Source organism: Idiotropiscis lumnitzeri, chromosome 2, assembly GCF_059441095.1.
Source record: "Idiotropiscis lumnitzeri isolate Australia: NSW breed Sydney's pygmy pipehorse chromosome 2, RoL_Ilum_1.0, whole genome shotgun sequence".
NCBI classification, from domain to species: Eukaryota; Metazoa; Chordata; class Actinopteri; order Syngnathiformes; family Syngnathidae; genus Idiotropiscis; species Idiotropiscis lumnitzeri.
The window spans coordinates 25,538,823-25,550,712 of NC_142392.1; the positions used below are offsets into that span (position 1 = coordinate 25,538,823).

The 11,890-nt window shown below is 40.7% G+C and overlaps 1 protein-coding gene across 1 annotated transcript; it reads left to right on the forward strand.

Moving 5' to 3' along the window:
- Positions 1 to 10,428: 10,428 nt before the first annotated feature.
- LOC148342095 (uncharacterized) lies at positions 10,429 to 11,649 on the forward strand (the record flags this gene model as incomplete). The annotated part of the gene is made up of 1 exon (XM_088288634.1): positions 10,429 to 11,649. A coding segment is annotated over one exon (918 nt), but the record flags the coding sequence as incomplete, so codon positions are not given.
- Between the last annotated feature and the right edge of the window lie 241 nt (positions 11,650 to 11,890).

Sequence of the window (11,890 nt, forward strand, 5' to 3'; positions counted from 1 at the left end):
CCCAGATAACAATTATCACTTTCCCTTCTACTTTCGATTCCTTTGTGTATACACAGTGGTCTGCTGGGTTCTGGATAAATTTGTTCTCGGTTAGGAATTTGTGAAGTAATAAATTCCAATTACGTCCAGATTGCTTTAGGCCGTAAATGGACTTCTCCAGCTTACACACTAGCCCATCTCTTCCTTTCTCATAACCCTCAGGTTGTTCCATGTATATTTCTCTATCAATGGGTGCGTGCAAATATGCTGTTTTTACGTCCATTTGGTGTAAGATTAAGTCATCCTGGGCAGCCTTTTGCATTACTACCCGTACACTAGTCAGATTCGCTGTCGGTGAGAATGTTTCGCCATAGTCTATTCCTGCTCTCTGGCTATATCCCTTAGCCACAAACCTGGCCTTGTACATCTCACGTCCATCACTGCTTTCCTTGATTGAATAGATCCACTTTCCTCCCACTGTCTCTCTGCCATCTGGCAATTTAGTCAAAGTAAAAGTCTGGATGTCCTCTAAGGACCATCTCCTCGTCCATTGCTTTCTTTCATTTTTCTGACTCAGTTGATGTTAAGGCCTCTTTAAAGTTTTGGGAAATATTGCACATTACTCTGTTGCAGTAGTCTATACTCACGAGTGTACTGTCCTCCTCCTCACTGCTGTCTTGACTATAATCTTTTAGATAACCCGGTGGTCTTCGTTCTTGAGTAGGATATCTCCCACTGCCTGGGACCTGTGGTGTCCCTTTGGGTGCTTGTCATCATCGTCCTTCTGTAGTTTTGAATCACCAGTTTTTATGTCTGTGCTCATACTTGATTGTGTGGTGTCTTTGACTTCACAACTCACTCTAGGTTCCAGTTCTAACTCATAAGTCTGCGTTTCGTCTTCACATGTTGTCCTGGTGACAAACTTTACCAGTCTATGCTTTTGTACTTTTCTGTCGCTGGGATAATAAACTAGAAAGGCTGGACTGCCTTTGTCGTGCCCCACAAAATGTCCTTTTTCGCATCTAGAGTCTAGTTTACCCCTGTCTTGTTGATAGGCATAGCATATTGACCCGAATTTGTGCATCCTAGATAAGTTACACATTTTCCCTGTCAGTGCTGTGTATGGTGTGGTGCCTGTATGCTTATTAAAACACAGATTTCTTATATATGCCGCCTCCTGAACAGCATTGTGCCACAGGCTCTTTGGTAAGTTGCAGTCAATAAGCTTACACCTGGCCATATCAAAAAGAGTCGGCCATTCCCTCTCAGCTACCCCATTCTGGTGTGGGGAATAAGGACAGGAGGTTTCATGTCTCATATTGTTCTTTCGTAGCAGTGTCTTAAAGTCTCTGTTTGTGAACTCGGTTCCATTGTCTGATCGCAGTGCCATATGGTGCTACATCAGATAAGAACTTCTTGGTAGCTTGAAGAGCATCGCCATCATCCTTGCTTTCAAAAAATAAACAAACACCGCACCTGTATACACATCTGTAAAAGATTGTACATACTTAAAACCATCAATGGATTTGTTGCTAATAGGACCAGCTAAATCTGTGTTCACCAGTTTTAGCAATGTCTTTACCTTGTCAGTTGGATTTCGGTTTCTCGTTTGGGTGAACTTCCCTTTTATGCATACATCACATTCTTTATCAGGCTTGTGTTTCGCACCACTAATGTGCATGCCAACTGTTACATTTTGCAATTTCAATATATCCTCATAGTTGCAGTGCCCCATTATCTCGTGCCATGTCTGAATATCATGGCTGACTTTACACACATCGTTTTCATCACACGCTGTTTTCAAGTAGTACATTCTGTTCTGCACATAAATGTCAAATGTTGTGCCATTAGGTGCCGTAAGAACGTCTTCACCTTCCTTGAAGAACACTTCGGCACCGTTAGCCGTAGCTGACTTCACAGAAAACAGTTCTTGAGGGAAGGATGGGATGTATAGGGCGTTCTTTAACGCGACTTTACACCGACGCCCCTTACTGTCGATTAAACATACCTGTGCATCTCCCTTGCCTTGTGCCAGCCCAAAAACACGTTTCCCATCTGCGAGCCCCATGCTGTGTTTCTCCGGCCTGAAATTGCTCACAAAGTTCTTAAACCATCTTTTGTCATTCATAAAGTGGGACGATGCACCTGTGTCCACAATCAATACCTTTTGTTGAAATTGCTGTGCTGTCCAGTTGGTATTCTCAGTCTCCATCCTGAAGAAGTAATCCTCACCTCCGGTTGCGCTCCTGGCGTCATCATGTTGCATTTCATGGCTGCCACCGGCGTCATCGTCTCCACCTTTTTGGACGCACGCGTACCGAGCGCTTTGTCCGCGCTTCTTCCGGCATGCTTTGTCCGCGTGTCCCGTGTGTTTACAGAAACTACACCAAACAGTCTTTGAGCAGTCATCTTTACGGTGACCCTTTTCGCCGCATCGCCAACACGCCAGCCCCGTCGGCGGTCCGCTTTTCTTCTTTTGCGCCGCCCGTGCTTTCATCACTCTCTCTCCCGCCTCCTCGGCGAGCGATCCTGTGTCTTCCGCTGCCTCGAAGTTCCATAATTTGGCCTTGAACTCCCCCAGCGAAACGTCCATTGAGTTGTGCGTCACCATTAACGTGAAAGGCTTATATTTTTCCGGTAGCCCTCTCATAATCATTGCCATCATCAACCCTTCGCTCGGCGCTTCACCCGCGCGTCTCAGTGCCGTGATAATCTGTTCAGCTCTGATGACATATTCAGTCACGGTCTCTGTGTCCGCTTTCTTCAGCGCCGTCATCAATGTATAGGGAGACAATGCGGGGCCTACCTTTGCCGATATAGTGTTCTCTCAACACTGAGGGTTTCCGGGCCCTTGTCTTTTGTGTCTCTGAATATGAGTTGTTAGCGCCATTTCACAAATGTTTATATTTTTATGGATAATGATTGCAAATATTTGTTTTTTGCCATTTGCATGTTTGTGAGAAGAAATTATACATTTCTTTGTCTTTTGTAATTATTTTGATTTGTGGAGTGAAATGTGTCAACGTTAGAGGGCGCAATTCTTTATTTACTGTAATGCACGAAGAGGAAAGTGTTTTTTGGTTGAAGAAGAAATAAAGATGATGGCGAAGGAGCAACACGGTCTTTTTGCCGTGCTTCGACCATCAGTGTTTGTTCACGCGTAAAAAGTTGTTTTTATTCGCCACCAAACGAAGAGGTTGAACAACGAAAATAAGAAGAAACTAATGGAATCTAAAATAACCTCTACACATAGCATTTCCATGAGCTGCCCTCACATTCACAGCACTTCATGGACAAATACGACGAAGCACATTCTCCACATGGGCTGTAGAGGGAAATATACCAAATTGGGCACTGGAGGACTCACACAGACGCTATCAAAAGAAACACATTCCGAAAGACAGAACAATTGGAGATCGGAGCACATGCACATACACACGCACACACCGACAAGATTACAAAAGAATGCCAGCGGAGAGAGAGACGGAGGGACTGCCCGCCGGAGAAGGCCAGCCTTGGCGTGTCAGTCTTGGGGACCAGACGGGAATCAACTAACCAGATGATGACTAACCTGGGGAGGACCTTCCCTTGGACGTGGACCCGTACCGTGGGAGGGAGCGAGGACGACCGATTCAACCTACATTACCTTTGACATATAAAACTCCTATAAAAACTGAAGCTGGGCTGAAAGATGGCGCGCATTTTTCGACTGTGCTCGCCCGAGTGCAGTTTTCTCGTGAGATTAAGAAAAAGACGCCCAGATATCTGTCTTTGTATTATTTCCTGAACTCCAGAAATTGAAGAAACTAAATATCGGAACTCTAATCAGTTGTTGAGTCTTTTTTTTTACCCTTTTCTTCTTGAGCACAAAAAACGAACACGCATTGGAGTAAGTTTGGCTTTTAAAGGTTGATTTACTAACTACTTCTTATTTCCACGGTGACCCAACTCCAACAATAACATGACAAATATTTGTCATCTCATCAATATTTGCACAACAGAGTACTGAGTTTCGAGATCCTCACTATAATAGTTCTCAAAATTATATTTCTTGGCAATTTAGGTTAGTTAAGGGATATTTTATTGACAATCTAACATCAATATACAAAGACAGAAAAAAAATGGTGGTGAAGGGCGCGAATCTTTCTCTTCTTGGTAGGGGAAATAATTGAGAGGCACTGCGAGTATATGCCGACATTATATTCATACAATCTTGCAGCCCGAGTGAACCACAGCATTGTTGCAAGTTCGGTCGGAGAAACGTAAACGTCCCACTGCTGTTCCAGCAGCGGCTTCTCGGGGCATAGGCGGAAGTGACGCGAGAGATGACTCGCCAATGTGGCGTTAATTTAGTTATTTTGTTAATTTTTTTTATCAACCGAATTAAAATATTATATAAAATAAATATTAAAATAGAACAGCCAGGTGTAAAAAAACCCACTGAGGCAAATAAATATATTTGGAAAATACGCGCTTAAAGCATGACGTCATAAGCAAGCGCGCAGCTTCCGAAGGACCTCGACCACATCCACCGACCCGTCCACACCGGAACAAAAACACCCACCGCTAAATTCTTCTGATTTAGTGTGGAACTGACTGTAATTTTCTCAAAGGATGTCCAGTGATACGCTAAAGGACTACGACATAATTCATTAAGTCTTTGTGTCCCGATAACCTTATCTTCGCGCGTTGATGCTTTTCGGCGTAGTTAGCTTAGCTTGTTAGCTTGCTAGCCGCTAACAAAAAGAGGCACATGACTCATCGCCAAGCAGAGATCAAGTGCGGATTTTTGGGAATTATCATTTGAATATGTGTGAAAGAACGACACCCAAGTACCAAGAGGAACTTTGTGGAATAAAAGAAGAGAACGAGCAACATCTTCAACTGCTGGACGAAGGTTGCAAGCAGCTTCGTGTTGTGCCACACAAAGCAGGTTTGTACACGTTTTACTCTCATTTGCTTTGTCAAGAACGACTTTCTATCGTTAAAAATATGCATCACAACATTAAGTTGTTTGGGGAAATGCGTCCAAGGTTATTGCCGCTTTATTTTTAAATATTGCCTTTTACTTGCAGGTCTGCTGAACATTTGTTTTTGCCAAATGAAATCAGTGCAGAAAATATATGCCAAAGAATAACCAATGGGGGGGGGGGGGTGAACTCCATGTTTTTTTTTTTATAAAATTTGAACTGATTTAACCTTTTACATTTTCTGGTATTTATATCTTGTTCAAGCAATTTCTCCCGGAAGGAATTCTGCCTGACTCTAAAAAATGTGCACACTGCGGCGAATACATCAATGGCGGTTGATCAATGTTAGTGGATAAAACACAAAATATTAAGTTTTTAAAAAAAATCAAGAACGTAATGGTCTTATTCATTTATTAAGTTTGTACTGGCTTCGTCGGGTGAGAGTCAATGAACCTCAGGTGGATCTGCACTGTTTTGTGCACATGTGCGTAGATTCACCCCATCCAAACATTTAAAATACATTGAATGCATCCATCCAGGGTTGCAAGGATCTCATCGGTGAAAAAGCGCATGCTGCAAGGAATGCATCTGCATTTTTGGCTTACAATGGGCTTAAAAAGGGAGTACGCCACAACCCCCTTTTCTACCAACAAGGCCAGGAACATTTAGTTCCTGGTCATAAAGTTCCTGTGGCCCAGGTGGTTTGCATCTCCCCCGCAACTCATAGTTCCTGGTAATTTATGCAAATGACAATGTTGTGTTACTTTGTTACTCATTACTGACACCCTATGGCTGTTAAGCATCATTGCAGTTCCAAAATAATTCAGTGAACTCTAAAAATATTATGGTGTATCTTAGTCGAATTTGAATACATATTGGATAACTTTAAAATATACAGTCATTATTCAAATATGTCAACATGAAAGTCAGAGTGAAAGTGTTGTTGCTTAATGCTTATGTGAAGGGATTTTGACTCTTCAAACATAATGTTGTTTTAAATTTTATTTAAAAACAGAAATTTTATAAAAAATAAAAAGGGTAATGTCGGAACGTACTCGCAGGCTAAATGTCATTTTGGGCAAAAAAACAAAAAACAAACGTAAATCATGCAATAAATAGCGACTCTGATGCCAGGGCCCCTTTAATTCTTTTAGGGATCCAGATTATAATGGAAGCAAAAATACCCACGATGAAGCTTTCTCTAAATGCAAAAAGAAATACTTGTAAACATATTTCACTTGAAGGATTCCTATTTTATCAATGACATTATGTTGCGATGGCCCCCAGTGCCCCCCATTAATAAGTTAGGGTCCCACAACAGGTGTTCCATCAGACGCACACAATAGCCTGTGTGTGCTAACTTCAGCTCGCTTCCAGAAACGTCTGTGACTAATTCAGGAATTAAATCGGGCATCAGCCGCAACGTGCTTCCTTTTTAAATGCTCGTTTATCACTGTTGTGCTGCTAAAAGGAGGTTTACATCGTAGGACGTAATTTTGTGAAATGCCCCCATGGTCCGGTCCAAATCGGGGTCGCACACATTGCTCTGTATGCGGCAGGCACAAGTCAAGGTAACACGGTAGAAACAATATAAGACAAAGTCACCGCCTGAGCTTTGACTTGACCAAACCAAATTTGTCTTTTTGTGTCCTGCAGACGTCAGACAAAATGATCTCTGTTCTGTGAAAGAGGAGCCAGACTTGACTCACATCAAAAAGGAGGAGGAGGAGGAGGAGATCAACAAGTCACCAGTGAACGTTGTCCCTATAAAGACTGAAGATGAAAACATGGGTGAGCGTGAGGACAACAGAGGGGCGGAGCCTCCAAGCAGCAGCTCAAGTCATCACGTGACAACAGAAGGTGATGAAGACCACTGGGGGCCATCACAAGCACAAAATGAGGACACATTATCAGGCGCTCGTGACGATGATGATGATAATGAGCAAACTAAAGGTGAGAGGGCATGTCACACTGACTCATTATCTTCAAAGTTGTCTTTAAAACTGCACAAAAAAACACACAGTGGAGAAAAAACATTTTCCTGCTCAGTTTGTGGCAAGAGTTTCTCTCAAAAGTCAAGTTTAAAAACGCACACAAGAACACACACTGGAGAAAAACCTTTTTCTTGCTCAGTTTGTGGCAAGAGTTTCTCTCAAAAGTCGCATTTAACAAACCACACAAGAACACACAGTGGAGAAAAACCTTTTTCCTGCTTGGTTTGTGGAAGATACTTCTCTAGAAAGGCTAATTTACAAATTCACACAAAAACACACAGTGGTGAAAAACCTTTTTCCTGCTCAGTTTGTGGTAAAAGCTTCTCTGGAAAGTCACATTTACAAATCCACACAAGAAAACACACTGGAGAAAACCCTTTTTCTTGCTCAGTTTGTGGTAAAAGCTTCTCTCAAAACTCAACGTTAACAAGCCACACAAGAACACACAATGGAGAAAAACCTTTTTCCTGTTCAGTTTGTGGTAAAAGCTTCTCCCAAAATTCTCATTTAACAAGGCACGCAAGAACACACAGTGGAGAAAAACCTTTTTTCCTGCTCGGTTTGCGGTAAATCTTTCTCTGTAAAGTCAAATTTACGAATCCACACAAGAACGCACAGTGGAGACAAGACATTCAGTTGCAGCGTTTGTGCTAAGAAATTTGCCACTAAACAGAGTGCTGAGAAACACGATTGTGCTGGTGAGAATTGCAGCGATCTGAAGCTTAAAAAAAGGACAAAAAAACTGAAGGAACCGACTCTTTGTGGTAAGATGTGATTTTGAATAAAATATAAGAAACGGTATAAGAAACGGTGCTTATGAAATCGGTGCCTTCCACGATCATCAATAAAATCACTTGTTCCACTTGCTCAACTGGCCTTCATTACGCTGTGAAAAGGTGAAAAACTGAACGAGAAGTTGAACTTTAAATAGAACAAGAAAGATAAATGCAAGTAGTCTAACTTTCTCTCAAAGATTTTGGAATGTCAAGAGTGTAGCTACACCGGTCCAGCGAAAAGGCCACGATTCAGACTGATGTCCAGATTTTCTTTTTTTATTTCTCTTCCTTTGATGGCTTTAGGAAATCACGTGACACAGTGAAAACTACAAATACATACACGCCGAATGAGTCCTTGAGGCCAATGCAAACAATGTACATTAATAAACAAAGTAAAAATGAAGAAAGGCACAAATATCGTGTGCGCCTCCTGAACACAGTGTATTTATCGCTCTGCTGTTGCACGGTCCGTTCCTGCTTTCGTAAATCTTCCCGCTTCTTTTTTTTCGTCACCACGGAGGAGAGGATCCGCATTACGCAGTTCGTTGCTGCGCGTCTGAATTGCAAAAGTGAATCACCGTAATTTAATGAATACTGAAACGAATAATTAAATATTTAAGTACCTAAATAAATACCGAAATATTTTTTAACACTCTAACATTTACATAATAAAACAGCGACATATTTCAATTTAAAATTCACAACCACATACTGAGTTAATTAAATTCATAATAAATATAGAAACATTTAATAAATATTGAATGAATTTTGAAAGATAAAAAATAATGAATGAAATTTTAAGTATTAATTATTGCAATAAATAAATAAAATAATTGCACTCATATTTAAATGAACAAATATGTTGACAAATATTCAAGATTTAAATAAAAATAATTAAAAAATATTGAAATAATTTTTATGTATTAAAGAAAATGAATAAATATTGTAGTATTACATAAGCAAGCTTAAATAATTCCATGAAAATCGAATTAAATACTGATAGAGGTAAAGAATAGTAAAAGAAAAAAATACTTAAATAGTGACGTGCAAATAAATGAAAAACAACAGACAAATCCCGAATGAAAAATACAATTTATCAACATTTGACAAACGACAATGTGAAATGTTGAGCTGAGAGATTTCTTTCTTGCATATTCATATTCTTAAAGAACCTTAATTATTTTTTTCTTTTACTTTTTTAGTTACTTAAGAGCTCAATCCACGTGAAATATCCCCTTGGGAGATAAAAAAATATCTCATGCAAAAAATAAAGAGCGACTAATTGTTTTTGAGGACAATCAAGGCACCATAGCACTGGCGAAAAAGCCTGTAAAAAGGCAAAGGTGCAAATATGTTGACATTAAGAAACACTTTATCACGTCAGCTCCAGCACCCTCCCGCGACCCAGTACAGGATAAGCGGTGTGGATAATGACATGGCATGACATTTGGAATACTGTCCAACCGACAACATGGTGGCAACAACAAAACCAGAAACAAAAGTTAAGTTTAATTCATCTGTCAAGTTTATGTTTGGGAACTAAAATGTTTGTTCATTTGCATACGGTTTAAATCTTAAGTTTTTCCGATGTTTAGAAGAATATGACAATGATTTGCATCGCAAATGGTGACATCTGTCGGTGAGTTGATGACAGTGCCCCACACGGCCAGCAGCCAATCATATCACAGCGGGGTGTGTCCTGTTCTTCCGCTTTCGTGCCGAACAGACTGCCATTTTCAAGCAGGGGATCCATAGTCCATATAATAGGCGAGTCGCATTACAAGGCGCATCATTTGTTTTGGGGAAGATTTAAGACTTTAAAGTGCGCCTGATGGTCGCGAAAATACGATAACCACGATGAAACTATCTCTAAATGCAAAAAGAAATACTTGTAAACATATTTCGCTTGAAGGATTCCTATTTTATCAATGACATTATGTTGCGATGGCCCCCAGTGGCCCCCATCAATATGTTCGGGTCCCACAACAGGTGTTCCATCAGACGCACACAATAGCTTGTGTGTGCTAACTTCGCTTAGCTTCCAGAAACGTCTGTGACTATGTCAGGAATGTAATCGGCATTAGCCGCAACGTGCTTACTTTTTAATTGCTCGTTTATCACTGTTGTTGTGCTGCTAAAGGGAGGTTTACATGGTTGGACGTAATTTTGTGAAATGCCCCCATGGTCCGGTCCAAGTTGGGGTTGCACACATTGCTCCGTATGCGGCAGGCACAAGTCAAGGTAGCACGGTAGAAACAATATAAGACAAAGTCGCCGCATGAGCTTTGACTTGACCAAACCAAATTTGTCTTTTTGTGTCCTGCAGACGTCTGTGAAAACGATCTCTGTTCTGTGAAAGAGGAGCCAGACTTGACTCACATCAAAAAGGAGGAGGAGGAGATTAACAAGTCACCAGTGAACCTTGTCCCTATAAAGACTGAAGATGCAAACAAGGATGAGAGTGAGAACAACAGAGGGGCGGAGCCTCCAAGCAGCAGCTCAAGTCATCACGTGACAACAGAAGTTGATGAAGACCACTGGGGGCCATCACAAGTACATAATGAGGACACATTATCACGCTCTCCTGATGATGATGATGATGGGCAAGCCAAAGGTGAAAGGGCATGTCACACTGACTCATTAACTTCAAAGTTGTCTTTAAAACCGCACACAAAAACACACAGTGGAGAAAAAACATTTTCTTGCTCGGTTTGTGGCAAGCGTTTCTCTCGAAAGTCGCATTTAACCAACCACACAAGAACACACAGTGGAGAAAAACCATTTTCCTGCTCAATTTGTGGAAAATGCTTCTCTCAAAAGTCACATTTAACAGAACACACACGAACACACAGTGGAGAAAAAACTTTTTCCTGCTCAATTTGTGGAAAATGCTTCTCTCATAAGAAGAGTTTAACAGAACACACAAGAACACACAGTGGAGAAAAACCTTTTTCCTGCTCAGTTTGTGGCAAGAGTTTCTTTCATAAGGCAAGTTTCACAAAACACACAACAGCACACAGTGGTGAAAAACCTTTTTCCTGCTCAGTTTGTGGCAAGAGTTTCTCTCAAAAGTCAAATTTAACAATCCACACAAGAACACACAGTGGAGAAAAACCTTTTTCCTGCTCAGTTTGTGGAAAGAGTTTCTATCATAACTCGCAATTACGACGCCACACAAGAACACACACTGGAGAAAAACCTTTTTCCTGCTCAGTTTGTGGAAGATACTTCTCAACAAAGTCAAATTTACAAATCCACACAAGAACACACAGTGGTGAAAAACCTTTTTCCTGCTCAGTTTGTGGCAAGAGTTTCTTTCATAAGGCAAGTTTCACAAAACACACAACAGCACACAGTGGTGAAAAACCTTTTTCCTGCTCAGTTTGTGGCAAGCGTTTCTCTCAAAAGTCGCATTTGACAATCCACACAAGAACACACAGTGGAGAAAAACCTTTTTCCTGCTCAGTTTGTGGAAAGAGTTTCTATCATAACTCGCAATTACGACGCCACACAAGAACACACAATGGAGAAAAGCCATTCAGTTGCAGCGTTTGTGCTAAAAAATTCTCCACTAAACAGAATGCAGAGAGTCACAATTGTGCTGGTGAGAAAAGCAGCGATCCTTGAAGCTTAAAAAAAGAAAACAAAAAACTGAAGGAACTGACTCTTTGTGGTAAGATGTAAATTTTGATTTTGAATAAAATATGGTATATTGAATTTTACAAAGCTTTTTTATTGACATTAAGCCAATGTGATCCGTGCCAGAAGAAGCAATGTGTCTGAGTGATGATGATTTGTTTTGGTGTTTACATCAAACATGTAAAGAAAATAAATTGCCTTTGCCTGGAATAACATTTTTTAACATTATGCTTTTCAGTTGTCTTTTTAATCGTATTTAATGGAAAAGGTGTGAGAAGAAACAGTGCTTATGAAATCGTTGCCTTCCACAATCATCAATAAAATCACTTGTCCAACTTGCTCAACTGGCCTTCATTATGCTGTGAAAAGGTGAAAAACAGATCTAGAAGTTGAACGATAAAAAGAACCAGACCGAGAAACGCAAATCGTCTCAGTTTCTCTCAAAGGTTTTGGTATGTCAGGAGTTGGCAACTTGATGGCGACTGGAGTCAGCGCTGGTTTTCTCGCTGTGTTTGGCTGGCTCGTATATGTA